General features: G+C 46.6%; 2 protein-coding genes across 5 annotated transcripts in view; one reads left to right on the top strand and one right to left on the bottom strand.

Annotated features, from left to right (window-relative positions):
* LOC144109500 (acid-sensing ion channel 4-like) overlaps positions 1-20,751 on the bottom strand; it is a 93,301-nt gene that overhangs the window by 50,055 nt on the left and 22,495 nt on the right. The window lies entirely within an intron of this gene.
* The window catches only part of LOC144109498 (uncharacterized), a 57,386-nt gene continuing 39,935 nt past the window's right edge, over positions 3,301-20,751 (top strand). Inside the window, 3 exon segments of the mRNA XM_077642323.1 lie at positions 3,301-3,408; positions 6,792-6,980; positions 7,924-8,124. Coding sequence (XP_077498449.1) covers positions 3,318-3,408; positions 6,792-6,980; positions 7,924-8,124 — 481 coding nt within the window. The 5' untranslated portion in view covers positions 3,301-3,317.

Below are 20,751 nucleotides of genomic sequence, written 5' to 3'. Positions count from 1 at the left end.
GACAGTGTGTTGTGCTCTATGGATGGATGATAAGAGCTTCCTCTTTGAAGCGGTGCTTTGCAGCTACCGCAGCGCCGCCTGTTTGGAGCACCCGCCGTCGCAGAAAGCACCGCGGCGCGACGCATCCACGCCGCGGACACAAGAAGGGAAGCAAATGCAGGGGTAATTAAGAAATGGAGAAAAAGGTCAAAGGCCAGCGGAATTCTAATGGGGACAACCCAGGATTCGCGGCACGCCACGGCCGTAACACGCGCAACGATCGTGTCACGCGGTTGTCGCGACATGCGAGACTCAACGAAGCGTCGCGAACCTGGCATTGCGCGTCGGGTCATAGCGTGCCGGAGTTGCTGAGACATTTTTGATAGAGGCGCGAGCACTCACCAACTTCCCTATAGCGAAGTTCGTTATAATAAACAAACTAATGTCCTTTCCGCATAGTTATAAGCTGTTATCAACGTGAGCATTCCTCTTCGCAAAAGCGAGAAAGAAAGGGAAGTTAATCGGCGTATTGTAAGGTATACAGACATGGACAAAAGTTTACGGGGCATGGGTACGCGGAGCAGGTATTACAGCAGATTTTTCGCTTTTTCTTCTCTCTTCAACAGATTATGTATGTGCGCTGCCACGCAAAGCGGGTCAGTGAAAACTCCAGAGGCATAATAAGACATGCAATCTCCATCTGCTGGAACGAGCAGTAGTTGACTGCCTAGCGAGGCAACGCAAAAATAAATTTTCTGCCATGAACCCGCACACCATAAAAATTTGTCTATGGCGGTACGTGTTCTAGAATAAACGTACCTATGCCGTAACTGAACACTTCAGCGTTCACTACGTGGCCGTTAAGAGCTTTATCGTCATAGGCTCTAGCCATAACAATCCGTGTGGACCAGCTGGGCGTTCTCGTGAATCCGTGCCGCGTGGCCATGCGATCCTTTTGTGCTCCGTTGTTAGGGTCATGTCTGAGCACTCATTATATCAGCGGCGCAACTCCTCACAGAACTTGTGGTGCAGTATCTTCCGCTGCCATTGGGCCGAAATTCGCAGATTAGCAGATTGTCACGCTACCTGTGACATTTGCACGAAACACTCAGCGCTGCATAAAACACGAATGCAGTGGAGAAAGAAGAGTTTCAACTTGAAGAGCCCAACCAGTAACTTGGCTGTTCAGCTGATAGGTGGCGCCTGCATCGGCAAACCTTTGCAAAGTGGTCGCAGGGAAAAGCAGAGGTGTTTCAAAACAATTTCAGAACCGGGATAATAAAGGAGCTCTGAGGTCATTCTGGCCTGGAACTGGCGACTCTCGAAAATGTGCTATCTGCGGTGATGGTAGCATTCAGCCGAGCTTTAAAAAAGGGCGGTGGGAAGTCTTTCAGCTCGTTTAAGGAACTGAGGAAAGAGAGGGCTCGTCTTGTTACTGAGAAGCGTAAACGTTCAGGCGATTTGGTCAGCCACCTTTCAACCGTTGGGGCAGAAGGAAACGACGGTGACATGAAGACAGCACATACAGAGAGCCAACTTTCATCTTTTTTACAATGATAATCTTTCTGGTTCAATGTCAGTGTGGGTTTCTACTTTTGCACGACCGCGAACTTGGATTTTGAGGTTTTATTGCTTCATATGCGAGGATTCATGGTTTTCCCATTAAATATAGTACCTGGCTTCCCAGTGTTTTCCTTTTTTGCGGTTTGTTTACATGGGGAGAGGGGGGGGGGGGGGCTACTACAAGGCATGTATTCAGAGGCTCTGTGTGTGTTCCCGTCCCTTTCATGTCCCCGTAGTTTTACGCCGAGACATTTGTCGTTGAAGAGTCCTCTTGTTCTTCCTGGGAAAATTATTTCTGTCCAAACATTACTCGGTAAACCTTAAAGAAAAAATATTCCCTGTGTCGCCTGATTAGCTTCTGTAGGAAGCTGGCTCCTAGCTTGCTATAATAAATCTAATGAAACGCCGCAGACAGGTTTAGGTCAAAAATCGTCAAGTATCAGCGTCTCTTTTCCACGGAACAGCGATGTAAAGTTTGCCACTCAGCTCTTTGCTGAGGGGCGCAAGCAGGCGAACTTCTACTCGCGTCAAAGATTTTTTCGACCACGTCATCACCTACGCTGAAGTGTGTTAAGTGTGGCGTCAGGCAGGTGTGCACTGTCGCTGTCGCTGACCCAAACCGGTAGTGACGAAAACAACAAGGATTGTAAGTAATTAATCGCGCTGATCTGTGGCTCTCTGAGTTTATTTGCATGACCACTGTATTTGCAAGGACATTTTCAGGCCAAAATGGAGGCAGGCGCACAAACCGTTTGTGCCTGAGCTCCTTTAAAGAGGCACTGCGAACAAATTGTCTATATCGATAGATAATCGCGCTTCAATAAAAAAGGGTCTACTTCTCCTGAAAACATAGTTTCGATAAGCTAGAAGAGGGGAGACAAATAAAATATTAAGGTACTGAAGACCACCACCCTTCACAAAGCAAGGTGCAGTGACGTCACTAACTTTTTCAACACGAATCTCAAGAGCTAAGCACAACACCGTAATCCACATTCAGGCACTAATCACGGAGCTCATGGCAGTTTCGACAACATGAAAAACGCCGCGAGTTTGAATCCAGTGAAGCGCTCAAAAAATTCAATTTTTGAATACAAAATTTCTTGGCAATAATTGCGTACATTGCTGCCGAAGGAACGTAAACAGAAGAACAAAAGAAAACAAATGAATTACACTGACAGCAAACATGGCAAACATTCTTGGGCAAAAATTTTGAACGTTGGAGAATTCTAAGGTAGTGTTATGAAAATATTGAAGGTAATAATTCATTCTTTCGATGTCTAGCAAAGTCATTATGAAGTTTTCCATCCCTCCGATCGAGCAGTTAGTAAAACCCTTTTGAAGTTTTGCTACACCTCGGAAGAATGAACCATTACCTTCAATATTTCCTTAAGAGTACCATAGAATTTTCAGTCAAAATTTTTGGCCAAGAATGGTGGACTTGAGACCGCCATAAAATACCAATGGGGAACGCTTTCACGATAGCAAACACGTTAATGGTAAAAGAAATCCGAGCCTTTCGACGGGATATCTGCCGATATATTGATTGTTGCAGTGAAATATGTCAAAATATAAAAAATGCATTCATAAATTCTTTCCCGTTAAAAAATGCAGTTGTCCACAATTGTATGGTATGAACTGGACGGAAGTGTGTTCTGTACGTGTTCCTATAAGCCTCTTCCGTTCCGCTTCCAGGTCGTCGCAACGAGAAGAGGCGCGGTCCACGAGGCGGCGGCAGCGCGAAGCGACGCGTGTGTGCCGAGTCGCATGTGCCGCAGATGCGCCAAGGCTTCCTCCCGCCGACCGTGGCCCTGGTGCTCCACGTCCTGACCGGCGCCCTGCTGCCCCGGGCCTCCTCGGCCGACGAGAGTGAGGATACCTTACGCTTACTCTTGTACGGGTGTGCACAGAACAATCCGCACATGCTTCCTCAGGTACATTGTCTCTGAAGGGACATCAGTTAGTGAAGGTTACTCTATTGTAGAGTCATGTTAAGACCCCAGAAGGTACTGCAGAAATTTGGCGCAGCCGACAGGATGTTGCGCATGGCTTGAGGAGGATGTCATAAAGTAAGGGATGGCTCACTGTATCGTTCTGGGCGGACCCCTGGACCACGCCGGAGACTAAGCAAAAAAAAGAACATAGGAAAGAGGAAAACGTCCGAAGGCGGCACCCTACTGCCCGAGATGGGTTGTCTCGCCACATTGCAGCAAGAAGCCACTGCCCTCAAACATCAAAAACAAAGACAACATTCAAAGCACTATTGCTCGTTCTGCGTGAGTAAAACCCATACGGGATATTGTATTATGTTAAAGAACAAGGCATCACTGTCGTCATGGCGTCGTCCCAAAGGAAAGGCGTAAAAAAAACCATCTAAAAGAAAGATTTTTGTTATATTGCCGACCTCATTCGGTGTCTCTCGGGCTGTATTAGGCGGCATTGCAATGAGCCGTGAAGCAATATTTCTCGCCTCTATTACATGGGCGGCTATGCGGCCTTCAAAACGTTGGACAGCCTGCTCCCAAACTGCATTAGGGAGGTCACTGTTGGGCGGGACGGTGAAGACTGCGGATGGCATGGCGCGATGGCGTGCCCTCACGACATCAATCGGTGAACCCGCGGCTGATTTGTCGCGAGCGTGACGCCGTTTTGAAAAAAAAAACCCAACCACCTTCCATGCAGCTGCACCTTCGATCGCACAGTCGAAGTTGAGTTCTCGTTTTGAGACCGAGCTCTTCGTTTCTTGTGATCTGTCTCACTGACTAATTAGAGCAGAAAGTAGCGAGAAACCAGTCAGTGCTGATCATGTGCTGGCATGGAATAGAAACTAGTCATTGGATTTTTTTTAAGAATGTACATTGGTGCTCAAGGACGTTGCTTAGATCTTCAGTACAACTTTCCACGAAAACTGTATGTCAAATACCAGCGCAAACTTTTTGCAGTCGATTTCTTATCAAGGAAGCCCACAAAAGAGAGTACACCAAGATAGGAGAAGGGCTCCTGGCGTGCCGAACGGCCCCTGATCAGTCTTTAAGAATTTGTTGGCGATGATTTGGTTCTAATCGCGCAACGTCATCTGGGCCAAAGAGTTCAATGGCACAGGACACTTTTGTCTATACAAGGTGCGGTCAGAGATCCCCTTTCTCAAGCAGCTCATTCCATAAAAAGCGAGCACTACGGTTCCTTGAAAATTGGATGCAGCGCTATTGGGCAGACCTCAGAGAGAGGACGGCACAACAAAGAATAACGCTACTAACAACTCGTTTGTTTTTCACTTCAGGGATGGTATTTATAGACATTATCACATCACAGCACTAGGCTAGGGGAAAGTTTGTACATACTGGAAAACCAGTGGGTACCCGGCACCACTAGAAGAATCGAACTTCGAGTAGTATGTTGTACAGCCAGTGGTTCATCAAAACCACGGAGGCATGTTAATACGAAACAGGCACTAAAATTTAATCTAAAAACAATAAATCTTGCACTAGACTTCCAAAACCTTTTTACTACACTGCAAGAGCTCTTTTAGAATTTCACAACCTTTCAAGGACATAAAATCTTATAATACGAAAGCTGAGTGAAAAAAGTCACCCTCATTGACGCTGCTAAGCGCGCAGGAGAGCCAAATAAAGAATACATTTATAAATACAGTTCGGCTAAAAGAAGCTTGGGTCCCATGCTCGACACCGCACAATGACGTGATGCCAACGAAGCGACAAGGCGCGGTAAGACCCCGTGCTCTCTTGTGTCCCTCGATTCGATGTGGACCCGGCGTGCGAGACTGGAGAGGGCGAAAGCCATTAACGTGTCACCGAGTGTGCCATTTCGAGTGAGAGCCCGACTGCGGCGGCAACGAATGAAAGACGCCGCAGTCGTTAACTGACACAATAGGCAAATGTCGTGACTGCCCTCTACAAGGCACCTGCAGACATTTCAGCCACCATAAATTGTAAGCCTATGGAGGAAAGTATGCGGGTTAGGATGAAGGCAGTGCAGCAAATTACGTGATGTATTCGGCGCAAAATCCAACATGACAGTTGAAGAGCTGGACACTACGCTCTTAGGGCTGAGGGAGGATTCGCAATATACAAAAAAAGGATTCGCAATTTACAAAAAAAAAGTGATTAATTCTTCTGACTCGAATTGATGTCCGTGTACGTTTCACAAAAAGTAAGCTCATTAGGTGTTTGTTTTCAATATTTACAATACTTTTTGTAATGCAAGAACTTAAGAGAGTGACCGTACGACCCGAACACGTTCACCATAACGTGCAACAATGCATTTTCTCATCACGCCAGTGGCTATTTCAAGAACGCACTCTGACCACAGCTTTTCTTTCTTTCTAAGATTAACAGGGCATGAATGATGGCAAAAAGCAAGAATCAATCGCACAACTCATACGTATGTGCTTAACATGTACAGCGATTGCCAAAAGTAACCAGACAACCGAATTGGTTTCTTAGTCGTCGTTTAATGCAGCACTTATGTAACCCTTAAGCGCTAAGTCTGTGTAAGGAAAGGAAAACCTCATTGTAAGGTTTCGAGGCATTTTGATCTTTAGGGGCGCTGTAAAGGCTCCACTAAACAACTGAGACGCAAACTCCTTTGCGTGTCTGGTTACTTCAAGAAAAGACGGTACTAGCGAGAAAACAATGAGGCCACGTGTTCCCGTTCATAGTTCTTGGAAAAACGTTAGATGTTGCAGAGAAATTCGAACATTGTTTTCCACAGTTTCACGGAGGATGCACACGGTTGTAGAACAATTGATTGATCAATCTGTCGGCTGCTGATTTACTAATCAATAGACTGATCTGATGATCGATCGATCGATCGATGTTCAGCTAACGTGGAGTACCTGCAATATATATGCATTCTATTACGAACTTCGGCTGGCTGGGTATGCAATCCGATCGTAGCTGTCGCAACTATCGTAACAAGCGCCGTCCTCATGCGCGTTGGCTAACACCTAATACGCGCACCATAATATTGACGCCTAACATTGCGGCTGCACTGATTAGCAGAGCCTTCAATATCGGAGGCAATGACTTAAATTTCCCGTTAGCTATGAGCTGTGACGTCATAGCCGCTAGAAACCAATTGTAGTCGGAGTCGGGCAAAAGAATCAGTCGTCCAAAGAACTGCTAGCAGATACGGCCCAATGTCTTAATGCCGAGTGGAATAACTAATAGCACCGGACGGAGGCGTTATGACGGTCTGTAAACTGACGATGCCCCTGCACCTCCTGGCCGCAGAGTGTTCAAGCCTGGGCTTCCGCGGCGCGTGGCTCAACCCTTGTGGCTTCTGCGTGGGCGGGGACACCGGCCTGGAACGGACTCACGGCCGCGACTGCAGGGGAGCCTGCGGAGGCACTGCCCGCCGAGACTGCAACGGGGTGTGCGCGGGTGGGGCCTACGTCGAGCCATGCTCCGGACAGTGCGTCTGTAAGTGACGTCGCTCGTTGATTCCATAACGCCCCATATTTCAGGGACGGACTGGCAACGTGCTGTAGATAAAGCTTGGTGTCGGGTAGTTGGTGCCTATCGACGCCTGGAGGCAGCACGAAAGAACACAGACGAAGGCACAGACGTGGGCACTAAGGGCGCTAACCGGTTTCTGTGAGGTAGTATCCTTCTTCGAGATTATGGCATATTTCTGTGGAAATTTCCGCTTAAGAAGTTTCGGAGAAGTCAAGTCCAGAATCTCGAGCAAGGTTCCCACCTCAACCCTTAAGGCATAGTGTTGCGAATTCACGGCATACCAATTTCAGCCCCGTACTGATTACTGCCTCAGCTTGCGTACAAAGTCCGGAGTCAGCGTGTTCCTTTAGTACGCGGAGTTTTCTAATAAGAAAAGCTTGGAGCCCTTCACTCTAAGCAAGCTGTGCTAAGCAAAGGGATGCACGAATGTGCGACTTCCAACCAGCATTCAACGAATCCTCGTCTTCCTTTTTCTGGCCACTTTTGCGGGAAAAAAAATACATTTGTGAGATAAAACGATGTCAACTGCCACTGAACCTAGTTTATGGTTCCAGTCCCTCGAGTTGGTCTTTCACAAATCTCGGACTACCTGCTCAAAATGAACCAAAAGCCCATTGTTTCGAATTCACGACATACGGATTCCTCACTTTTAAGCGGAGCCAACAAATTTCGGATACTGACTCTTGAATGTGGGTAAACTAGCTACCATAGTGTGGAGGTGATCTTTGTTATTTTATTTCTTCATAATATGGTTGATAAAGGATTACGAGCAGTTCAATAGGACGGGCCCCAGCTTTAATCAGGATGGCTCGGTGGCCACTAAACCAATCTGGTCGTTTGGTGGCGCGAGATAAGCAATAAAGCCATGTAACATTGTCTTTGGTGTCCTGCGCCCCCCCCCCTCCAGACGGCAAGCACAGCAAGGTGTACGCGGCGCACAAGGAGCTGCTGACCCAGCATCGGGATTGCCGGGGCATGTGCCTGGCGAGCCAGGCGCCGTCCGGACGCACCTCGTACACAAGGGACTCGTGCGGGGTGTGTGTGCGGGGTCCCGTGTCCAAGGACGCCAGCCCACACAAGGACTGCCTCGGAGTCTGTCGCCTTCCCGGTACTGTCACGAATCAAGATTAGCATATCCTATCGTTTTAAAGAACCCCGTTTCGCGTATCACTTAAGCTGAGGGATGAGGATGATTTGATACTGATAGACGGGTATTTCCTGACAACAGTCTTTCAAAGAGGCTTGAAAATCATTACAGGTAGCAGGGGGGTTTCGATTAGCGGCTGTGATCTGGCAAAGCTGTGGTGCGCTTGTGTGTATCCGCACGTCTATCCCCATCGTACCTCATCACGTCCCTCTTTATTTCGCTATCCCTGTTCTCTCCACCTCTCCTGCCCTTTCACTCCTTCCTAACCTTCTCCTTGTAACATTGTTAACCACACCTGACCATTTTTTTTGGAGTGAAGAGTTGAGATCTGCTTTGAGGCGTCTGATGTCCGGAATCCGCACTATAGGCCTTACAAAAATTTATTTAGACAATCCAAAGACTGTCCATAGACTTCTATCTATAAGGTCTATACACTCTCTATATACAAGCTGTAGAGAACAGACTATAGGCAATACAAATCCTATGACAGTCTACAGACAATCTACAGACTTATTGCCATACACTTTTAGTTGTCTTTTGTCTATAGACAGTCTATAGACTATGAATAGACAAAAGGATCCCCACAGGAAGGCAATAGAGGCTATAAGAAGTCTATAAACTGTCTGCAGACCATTTTTATAAGGTTAGAGCTAAAAGGGGTGGCATTTTAAGCAGCTCTGTACTTGGAAAATGGCACCGTTACCAATTACACTGTTCGGTGGGAATATAGATAACGCATAAGTCCCATCGATGAAGCTTTCTTTATTAATTTTCATTCATTCATTAGTCACAGCGCATGCAAGGCACTAGAGTTAAGCCAAGTAGTACGTGGAGCTTTAAATTGATTTTCCAATATTTGTTGGCATTTCACAGCCGCAGTCGCTTCAGGTGTGCAACTGCGAAAACAAATCGAACGCAAGAGATAAATTGCGGAAGAAATTGTTTCAATACGCGAACAGATAACAAAGACTTATGGCTTATGGTTTATGGGGGTTCAACGTCCCAAAGTGACTCAGGCTATGAGAGACACCGCAGTGAAGGGCTCCGGAAATTTGGGCCACCTGGGGTTCTTTAACGTGCACTGACATCGCACAGTATACGGGCCTCTAGGATTTCGCCTCCATAGAAATTCGACTGCCGTGGCCGGGATCGAACCCGCGTGTTTCGGGTCAGCAGCAGAGTGCCATAACCACTGAGTCACCGCGGCGGGTAAATATGGGGCACTACCAGGTTGAAGGTTCAACGGTTCATACGCTGTAACCAAGAGCTCCTTTTATTTCATGGGGAAAAGAGAGATAAAAATGAAAGTCTCTTGAGCCTTGCCAAGTTTACCTGATTTTTCCTTAGCTCTTGAACTGCTTAAACATAGTATAAAAAAACGTTGTGCACCGTTAGGCATCCACTTAAGAAACCCGCACCTTTTCTCCGGTCCTGTTGTTGCTAAGGAAAAGAGAACGGGCGGTCCCCTGTTCATCTCCATTTTCCGTCTCTGTCTCGTATCATGTTGATTTTCATCACCAAAGATGAATGGAACAAGTGCCGAGCCATACATGCTTTGCTGCAGTATCCTTTGCCATCCGTCGTGGCGGAAAAATAACGTGTAGTTGTGTCACACTCTCCGTCCTTTTCTCCGCCTCGGCCCCGGGCAACATTACCACAAATGCGGACTTCCACTCCAGTTCTGTTGGACGCCTACTTCTGAGTCTATACACCATGCCCTCATCGGCCGGGCTCTCAAGGATAACTTCATAAGTGGCACGCGCAGGCGAACGAGATTGTGTTGATCGTGACATACGCCCCCATTTGTTTTCAGGATAAAGTCCTGGCCACAGCTATTCCTGCAAAACTACAGGGAGAAAAAGAAGGGAGATGTATTCTTTTCTGCATAATACGCCTAACACTTTGCTTTCCTCGCAAGATTACAGAAGCACCTTGACAACATCACACGTATTCTTTCGGGTTCCCTGTGAACTGTTATTTACATTTCTTTGTTTGTTTGCTTGCTTGCTTGCTTGTTTGTATGTTTGTTTGCTTGTTTGTTTGTTTGTTTGTTTTGTTTGCTTGCTTGCTTGCTTGTTTGTTTGTTTGTTTGTTTGTTTGTTTGTTTGTTTGGCACCGATGTTGGCTCTAATGGGCAGACGGCAAAAAAAGATGAAGCTGAGTAGTCTGCCAGCACCGCTGGTACTGAGGACATCATCATCATCAACATTATCACTGCTGGCTGGCGCGCAGGGCTGAGTTAACCTGTTCTTTTAAGCCGGGTTTTACGTTGCACCATTGGGTTTGCTTCCGCTGGCATTCTCGTCTCCAGCGTGTGAATAAAACCGCATATCAATTAGCCAATTAGTTTGCTTTCTATGCTTCTTCGTTTATGGGCCTACCCTTTAATCGCACTCAATTTATGCATCACAGCGGGTAGGAGAAAAAACAAATAAAACAAACAAAAGTTGCAAACAACGCTGGCTAACGCACTGAACGCGAAAATGCTCACCATAAAAAAAATGAACAGAACGTATGCTTTCAAATAAAAAATAATTAAAATGCTAAGCACTATTGAAACAGAACAAGCAACGTAATTTTTTCAAAAAAGCAAAGCTATAATTTCATCATCACAGTAATAATTATTGAACTAAAATTTTTGGAAGAGTGCCTTGCTAATCACGAGCAAAAGGCCCTCGGCGCTCACGAAAGGGATGCTAAAAACAAATGCTCGCACTTGGCCACAGTCGCACGCAATGGATACGCTGCGCAAAAAAAAAAAAAGAGAGCACTCACAAGCGACTATTTTAATTTTGTTCCAAGAGTTTTTCACTCAGAGAAAGATCATGGCAAACTGCTTTCAGGATTTCTTTTTTCAAGGTAGTCGCGTGCCGCTCACGCAAAGCAGAGAGATAATGATGATAATAATAATAATATAATAATTATAATAATAATAATAATAATAATAATAATAATAATAATAATAATAATAATAATAATAATAATAATAATAACTTTCCTGGAAAGCAATATCAGTGAATGAAAAGTAAACCTGTGCCGACGTACAGGAGACCGAGGATCTCTCACGGTGTCTGCATACGCGCGACACAACGCTTTTCAACATAGGTCGATCCGTCGCTTTGAGATCGCTCGATCGACACGATTTTTCTTCTTTCATTACCTGTGGTCGCCCGGGCAACATGCACAATCCGTAGCTCGGGCACTGAAAGGATTGGAAAGAATATATGGTCACTGCTCATGCGTCGTCACTGGCTGCGTCGACTCCTCGCTCTTATTTTACATTTTTGTTTGTCTACTGCAAGTGTGGTTTCAAGGAAAGTCATCGGTTTGGAAGAAAACCAGTTTTTTTTTTTTTCTATCGCTTTGGCGGTGGCCTCACGGAGTCGGCGGCGTCAAACGGCGCACACAGCACAGCTCAGGCGAGCGAAGCGTCAGGACGCCTCGGCTGTACGTTGGGCGCCTGTATCGAGCGCAGCAAAGCCACGCCTTCTCGACGCTTTCGCGACCAACTTTCGCGGGCAGCAACGGGTTCGATCAGTTTCTTTAGCTCCGGGATGCAGTTCTGCCCTGAACAAGACTGCCCCTATGACACCGTTGTAACGGAACAGAAGAGTGTGTGTGTGTGTGTGTGTGTGTGTGTGTGTGTGTGTGTGTGTGTGTGTGTGTGTGTGTGTGTGTGTGTGTGTGTGTGTGTGTGTGTGTGTGTGTGTGTGTGTGTGTGTGTGTGTGTGTGTGTGTGTGTGTGTGTGTGTGTGTGTGTGTGTGTGTGTGTGTGTGTGTGTGTGTGTGTGTGTGTGTGTGTGTGTGTGTGTGTGTTTCGACCACCAATACAAAAAATGAGTGTTTACCTTCGAACCCGACCGCGGGGGCTGCGTTTTTATTTAGGAAAAACGCTAAGGCGCCCGTGTGCTGTGCGATGTCAGTGCACGTTAAAGATCCCCAGGTGGTCGAAATTATTCCGGAGCCCTCCACTACGGCACCTCTTCTTCCTTTCTTCTTTCACTCCCTACTTTATCCCTTCCCTTGCGGCGCGGTTCAGGTGTCCAACGATATATGAGACAGATACTGCGCCATTTCCTTTTCCCCAAAACCAATTATTAATTATTATTACCTCGGATTCACGCAGTCCCTACATTCTAGCACGGGTAGTCTCAGATCCCTTGTGAATACGGGGAGACGTCTGAGACCCCAAGAGACCCCTTTGACTTTAGGCACCGCCTGCACCTGTATTGTCATCGGTCCCTTATTTATTTATTTATTCAAAATACCTTACAGGGCCCAGAAGGGCATTGAGTAAGGGGGGCAAAACAATAGATTAAGCAAATAGGAAGAATAAATTAAAAACAACGCGTGATACAAGGCAAAAATTAAACACAATTATAAATATACAGGGCAAAACGTAACTAAAAGACATACATCACCGCGAGCAACAAAAATTAAATTAGTAGCAAGAATGCATCGCAAGTGCCCAATAGGCATCAAAAGGAAAAAGCAGTAGTCATAAAAAACATACAGATGGCTGAAATTGCACAAGAAACCAAAACTTTGTAAAATACCAACGAGAAGAAAAGGGGACCAAGGACACAGAACAACCTGAAACAAGACACAATGTCGTTAAAGAAAATGTTTGTGCAGTTGGTCTTGAAATGATTGCTGGTTGCCGATAGATGCGATACAGTTGGGAAGATCATTCCAAAGAATAATGGCACGTGGAAGTGCAGATGAATTGAATGCTAAGGTTCTTCCGTAAATGCGTGTAATGCTATACTGATTATGTAGGCGGCGTGAAATGCGTGAAGGCTCTTCGAGGGGCAAGGGAGATGGCCTGGTGCTATGACGATATTTATGAAGTAAGTATAAAAGAGCGATGGAGCGACGAATATGTAATGGTTCGAGGGAGATATCAAGTTTAATCTTAGTGATACTGGACTGGGGGTGGTACTTTTGTGTGATGAAACGAGCGGCTCTATTTTGTACGGATTCAAGCATGTTGATCAGGTAATTTTGATAAGGGGACCACATAGGTGAAGCAAATTCTAGTTGGCATCATTCCAATCTGATGAATTAAAATATTATCTATTTTATCCATATGTTACCCATACATTAGAACGTGTACAGTACGCGTTGAGTGGCATATGAACCAAGGCACTCAGACGTGGATAAGTTAGTCCGGAGAAAACGCTGCTTATTTCTCACGAAACGCTACCACAGAATGGAAAAAGCCAATTCAGCAGCGAGAAGAGGTAATCGATGCGTTTTCGGTGTGAAAAATGAGATCCATGCAAGGGGACAGAATGCCGAAAGAAACTCCTGTCCATAATCAGCTCGGCATTCTTTCCGGCTTTCCGCAGCAGCGCCTCGCGGAAAGTCAACTTCACGCGACCGCATGTTCCCTTTAACAGTGGACCATACTGTACTTGGAGAGAGCTCACGAAAATGCCGAAGTGTACATTTCCGTGCCATGAAAATGGGCCAGCGTTCACAGCAAGGGTTCATTTCCTGCGGCAGCCAAATTCGCATTTTAAATTAAACGCATTGGTTATTCCCCAATGACCTTTTAGTTTTCTTCTAGCTGCTGTCTGACGTGTCGTGCGGGCGTAGATCTGAAAACATGATTTTGTTTTTGCCCGGGCGCATATATCAGTCACTCATGGAGGTGGAAGTTGGGGTGGGAAGAGGGATGTGAGGTCATTACCATTCAGTTCTTAAGGTTCCTTTGAGACAAATTGGAAACAAATGAGGTTTAGGTATGTAAAACTCTTGTCATTCAAAACTAATTCACGCATTCAGTGCGACATCTCTGCTTTTAAAAGGAGGGAAAATGTCACAGAAAAGAGACAGTAGTTAACTATACAAAAAATAGCTTTAAGCGTTACGTCAAGCGTTACGCCAAGCATTACGCCAAGCGTTGCGCCAATGGCGCAGTATCTCTCTCATATATCGGCGGACACCTGAACCGCGCCGTTAGGCAAGGCGCCGTTAGGCAAGGGTCCGACGGACCCGGTACATCTTTTTCCCAGGTATACGTGCGGAAGATCCAATCGGCGTTATTGAAAATCTGACGTATCTCCCATAAATTCCTCGTAAGTTCGACATGGGTACGACTACCACTACCCATCCACTATTGGTAGTAACAAGGCAAATTCAGGACGACACAATAGTGGAGGTCGCGCTGTGGCGTAGCTTCACCCCCTGGTTTACCCACAATTGGCGCTAGGTGTGTGGTGAACACTATATGTCTTCCAGTTGTATACCTTTTGGCACACGTCATGGCTTTCAGTGTGGGAAAGCCAAAGATCACCACCACCATCATCATCATCAGCCTTAATACGTTCACTGCAGGACAAAGGCCTCTCTCATACCTCTCCAATTAAACCTCTCCTGTGGCAGCTGCGGTGACCTTATCTCCGCAAACGATCTTATCTGCACTCCTAACTCTACGCTTGCCCTCTCTTGGAATCCAACCCGTTACTCTTAACGACCATTGGCTATCTTGCTTTCGCATCACATTCCCTGCCCAACTCCATTTGTTCCTCTCGATTTAGACTAGGATGTCATTAAGCCGCGTTTGTCCCCTAACCCATTTTGCTCTCTTCCTGTCTCTTATCGTTACACATATTTTCCTTCCCATAGCTCACTGCGTTGTCCTCAATTTAAGTTGAACCCTGTTCATTAGCTTCCACGTTTCTCCACCACAGGTGATTACCGGTAAGATACGGCTGTTGTATACTCTTCTCTTGAGGGACATTGGTAAACTGCCATTCATGATTTGAGAGACCCTGCCAGATGCGCTCCGCTCCCTCTTTAATATTCTTGTTATTTCATTGTCGTTATTAGTATCGGCTGTCTTGTCTTGTGAGCATGATACACATGTGATTTTCTGCCTCGTACTGAAGCCGAGTTCGTTAACATTGAGACTTTCCTTACGGCAAGCCGTATTCTATCGTGAGTGCGCGCCGCATCGTTCCCCTGTGGCGACGGCTGAGCCAACCTTGAATACGCGACGGTTTAAACTCCACGCACGCGACCTTTCGCGAGAAAACACAGCTGCGAGCTGGGCGCTTGCCTAGTGTGTTGTGATAAGTTTCAGCTGCGGTTTCTGGCGCGGCACCTTCATTGCCACGTACTTTCTATAGCTCGCCGTCATAACCCCTCTCTCTGACATCTCCCTCGCGATTACGAGACTGTTTAGAAAGTTAAACACGAATGCACTGAACCAATATGTACTTCTCCTGGCGTACGTCACCTGGTCTGCCACCGTCACTTGCATGCAGCCCGTTACGAGCGACAGCGGTCTCGCCACGCAGAACCGGGCGTGAAGACGCCTGTGTCTGTGGGAGTGCGGTAATATAAGAATGGGCTAGCTTCTCTTTGCCGCTCCTCCAAATTCACGAAAGTAGCATGTACCTTGAAAACGCTTTGAGAGGACGAACGCTTAGCAAGCAGCTTGACAGGCATACGTCAGACTGGACTTTAGCCATGGGCCTACAGTGAGTCCGCTGTGCCTTTAATGAGAATTGACTGTATACTTTGGACGTACCTTCAGACACATCGTACGCAAAAAAAACAAAGTCGTGTGCTCTGGGCTATGAGTGCCAGTTGAAAAAAAACCAAGCTGCGTAAATTAATCTAGTGCACCTCAAATGTGGCGTCCCTCATAATTCGTGTGTCGCTTCTTGATGTGCCGCACTGCTTCTTCTGTGATGAATGAATGAATGAATGAATGAATGAATGAATGAATGAATGAATGAATGAATGAATGAATATTTCACTTCCGTAAAGCACATATATATGGACTCTAGGTAATTCGATCAAACCCTAAGAGGACAATTTTTCTTCCGTTAAAATGGATTTAACTAATTCAGTAACGAACTAGATTAGAGATGCGTCGGCGCCCGATGGTCTTTTTCTTGCAGATGCGGTCGTTCTGGGGGCTTAACATAATGCAGCAAATCTCCATACTCATTTTCTTTGCCGTTCATCGTAAGTCCCTCGTGTGCATGTGTCATGTAAGAAGAGGCATAACAACATTGACAAGACCTTGCCCAGATATCCAGGACAAATGCTATTTAAAGATGCGCCTCAGTTGTCCACCGTCACCGAGTGGCCGCGGTAATAAGTGCGCTCGCCCTAGTTGTGTAGGGAAGAGGCATTGTAACTCTCTCGCAGTTTACGTACGCTTTAACCGTCAATGCGTCACAAAATAATGGCCGAGCCTTGCTTCAACCGAGTTATCTACTCTCGTATACCCAAATGGGTCGCGCGCTTCGGTGACTCATTAAGTGAGTTCGGAGGCATCTGTCGGAAAATGGCCTAGCAGAGTGAGTGAGTAAAAAATTACTGCGGCTACCCGCATTGAAAGAATGCGAAAGCGTTGACACCTCCTCGACACTGGTAGCCTTTAAAACTTGGCGCCATGGTGGTTTTGTCGTTCACTTGATTGATTGGGTATCGATTAATTCTGATTATACCCTCGTTTCATCCCGGCAACTATTTCGAGTTTTCAAATCTTCCGCCACGCTTCGTTCCCGCCCACTCCTTATATACCTGTCCAGTCTATTTACCCGCCCATTACCTTTAGCTTCTGCTTAATTACCTAATTTCCTCTAACTTATCAGACTTTTTTCCTATCTCCTGGTTACGTGTCGATCACTTATCGCTGGTCACGTGATTGCCCATTTCGAGTTTTCAAACTTGGCGCCACGCTATGGCTCCGTCCACACTTCCGGCATTTCCAAATTTCGCGCCACTGTTACTCTGGCACCGTCCAATTTTTGGACATTTTTTTTATTCTAATGAACTATTCATTCGATTTGGGAAATTTTTTTGTCGGGCAGCATCCTAACATCATCCTCTTTCGATTACAACCACTCGCTTGACGCCACGTCTTCTGAGTGGCCCACAGCTGCTGCTGACACATTTTGCGGAAACGATCCCCACCGACATAGCCAAGTAAAGCTTTCGCTTTAATAACTTTATTTAGTGTCCGCCATGGTTTGGCGCGACCGGGCCCAGGTCTCCCACGTGGGGACGTCGAGATATTCGCCGCCTCGAGGGCCTGCTGGACGGCCCAGAGTTGGTCGCTGAGGCTGGAGCTGCGCAGAGCGGCGGGCCACCTCGACGAGAGGGTTTCGGTATTAACACCGGTTAGGTGTGCCCTGCACTCCCAGAGTATGTGTTCAAGTATGACTATGTCTGTCTTGCAAACCATGCACGTTTTGGTGCTGTTTTTTTGCCACCCTTTCTTCGCCCAGTTTCTTGGCCTCGGTGTATAGGAGTCTGGCAGGCAGCAGAGATAAATTATTAATATTAATCCCTAGCGAATTTCCAACGGTGTTTGCGCAGTAGCAGACGGTGCTGCAGGAAATTTCGCTTGTCGTGACGAAACCAATCTTTCCCGTCGAATGCACACTGGCCGAGTTGTTCCGTACAGTGCGGATTATAAGACGTGTGGAAAAAATTTAATGGCACGCTTAAGGAATGACGTGATAGCTTTAATGCGTTAATGCCCTTATATGCAGAATTGCTCATTTTTCTACTTAACATTCATAGATATCTGGAAGTCCTCATTGCACTCCTGGCGTAGTGGCGCAACCCGCCGCGGTGGCGCTGTGGTTGGGACGCTTGGCTACTGAGCCGGTCAGGCATTCCGAACGAACCCGCCGCGGTGGCTCAGAGGTTAGGGCGCTTGGCTTCTGATCCGGAGTACCCGGGGCGAACCCGACCGCGGCGGCAGCGTTTCGATGGAGACGAAACGCAAAGGCGCCCGTGTGCTGTGCGATGTCAGTGCACGTTAAAGACCCCCATGTTGTTGAAATTTTTCTGGAGCCCTCCACTACGGCACCTCTTTTCTCCTTCCTTCTCGCAGTCCCTCCTTTATCTTTTCCCTTACAGCGCGGTTCAGGTGTCCGCCGATATGTGAGACAGATACTGTGTCATTTCCTTCCCCCTCCAGCCAAATGGATCCAAATCACAGTGCGGGCAACGCCTATGTTAGGATCAGTGTTTGACTACGGCAGGACAGAGAATACCTTTCGGCAGGCTCTCCATGCCGTGGTATCTTATCGACCGTGGCATTCGGAATGACTATCCGGAGTTCCCGGGTTCAAACCCGACCGCGGCGGCTGCTTTTTAATGGGGGAAAAACGCTAAGGCGCCTGTGTGCTGTGCGATTTCAGAGCACATTAAAGATCCCCAGGTGGTCGAAATTATTCCAGAGCCCTCCACTACGGCACCTCTTCTTCCTTTCTTCTTTCACTCCCTCCTTTATCCCTTCCCTTACGCCGCGGTTCAGGTGTCCAACGATATATGAGACAGATACTGCGCCATTTCCTTTCCCCAAAAACCAATTATCATTATTATTATTCGGAATAACTTCTACAGACTGAATTGAACATGAAGGCAGCTGTGCATGCTGTTGTCGAGGATCTGAGTAAAATGCAAGTACTTAAAAATATATGCAATAAGTGGAATAGTCTTAGTGTATTTGTATATTGACGTCTCGAACAGCAAGGAATGCAAATATTTTTGTCCTAAAATTCGATTTCTGCAGTGCAGTTGCGCGTGTCCAGGAGAATAGCAAGGTGGTGCGGTCCCAGGTAAACCGGATATCTAGGCGGTGCGAGTGTCGCTTGGTTAGCGCATCCACGATTGGGTGGATGGAAAACTTTGTCGGCAAGTGAGTGTCCACTGTTTAAGGTCTCGAGGCCATCGCACAGCCCTCACATTACGCGCATGTGTCTAGGCCATGTAGGACCATCGCACTGGAACCCCGGTCCCTCCATTATCCCTTAATTACTGTGCGGTTCGAGTGTCACCGAGATACGTGAGACAGTTACTGCGCCATTTTTTTTCTCAAAACCAGTTTTGCGAGACCTACATGGCGGTGGCTCAGTGTTTAGGGCGCTCGGTTACTGATCCGGAGTACCCGAGGCGAACCCGACAGCGGCGGCAGCGTTTCGATGGAGACGAAACGCAAAGGCGCCCGCGTGCTGTGCGATGTCAGTGCACGTTAATGATCCCCAGGTGGTCGAAATTATTCCGGAGCCCTCCACTACGGCACCTCTCTTTTCTTTTCTTCTTCCACTTCCTCCTTTATCCCTTCCTTCACAGCGCGGTTCAGGTGTCCAACGATAAATGAGACAGATAGTGTGCCATTCCCTTTCCCCAAAAACCAATTATTAATTATTATCACAAAACGACGGTGCACTTTGATGCGTTCAGCGGAACGCTAGGTGTGATCGATGAGACGCCTGCCGTGGAGACCGACACCCGAACCACGCCCCGTAAGGAAAGGAAAATGGAATGAAAATTCGTTTTAAGGAAAGGAATTTACGCGTGTCTCACATATCTCCATGGACGCCCGAACCGCGCAGTAAGGATAGGAAAATGAAATGAAAGACGGTTTGTAAGGAAACGAAATTACGCGTGTCTCACATATCTTGGTGGACACCACAACTGCGCGGTGACGGAAGGAAAATGAAATTTGGTTTCTTATCCCTTCCCATACGGCGCGGTGCAGGTGTCCAACGATATATGAGACAGATACTGCGCCATTTCCTTTCCCCCAAAAAAACAATTATTATTTCAAGAAAATGAAGTGACGCCTGTCTCACATTGCGCCCTTTCCTCCCCCCCCCCCCAAAAAAAAACAATTTTGCAATTTGGCTTTCTGAAATTATCTGCAGAGTTTGCGCGTCGTTTGGAACCCGATTTGGTTCCCATATCTCCGCATACAACGAGCAATAATACAGGTGTCAATATCACCGAAGCTTTTTTAAATATACATTGTCTTGTGCGAGTGCCTTTAATGTCGTTTCGAAGAAAGCAAGATGCTTAACAAATAAAAAGAATTCCTACTACTGTGTTTGTGTGTATCAGTATGGCTATCTCTGGGAACCACCAGTCGCTCGACCACAAACGTAGCCAGGGAGATGCAGCTTTTCGCTTTCGACCAGGGTTAACCCAACCTAAACCACCAGCAGTTTTTTTCTGAGATGTTCGTCATAATTTAGAGTGAATCACTCTCTGTCCTGTGCGCTTCGAAGGAACACAACTCTCTCTTCCCTTCGCCGAAGACGTGTTTCTAGCTTTTCTCACTAAAGGGCGCCACAGTGCCATTTTCTTTAATGAAGCAGCAATCGCGCTCCATTACATCTTTCGTCGACGAGGCGTACGTAACTCTGCCATTACACCATTGAGTGTAGAAACTTGACGCTACTTGATGCCAAGACTGTCGGTCTGGCAGGTGATATTTACATTTGTTTTGTCGCCGTGCAATTGACGTCGCCTCGCTAATAATGGTTTCCAGCATCACGACGCAAAAAAAAAATGGGTGCATTCATTGACTGAAAAATTCTCTGTGAAAATCTTCAGCAGCGTTTATATTTAATATGTATTACAATACAATATTACATTGTTTATGATCCGTTTATAATATTACGTATTTAGTAAATTTACAATGCGAACAAGGCTACCCGCCGCTGTGGCTCAGTGGTTAAGTGTTCGGCTACTAAGCAGGAGCACCCAGGTTTTATCCCGACCGCAACGGCCGCGTTTCTATAACGGCGAAACGCAAAAGCGCCCGTG

This window comes from Amblyomma americanum, chromosome 11 (genome assembly GCF_052857255.1).
Source record: "Amblyomma americanum isolate KBUSLIRL-KWMA chromosome 11, ASM5285725v1, whole genome shotgun sequence".
Classification (NCBI taxonomy): domain Eukaryota; kingdom Metazoa; phylum Arthropoda; class Arachnida; order Ixodida; family Ixodidae; genus Amblyomma; species Amblyomma americanum.
This window is presented reverse-complemented; position numbering and strand designations above follow the sequence as displayed.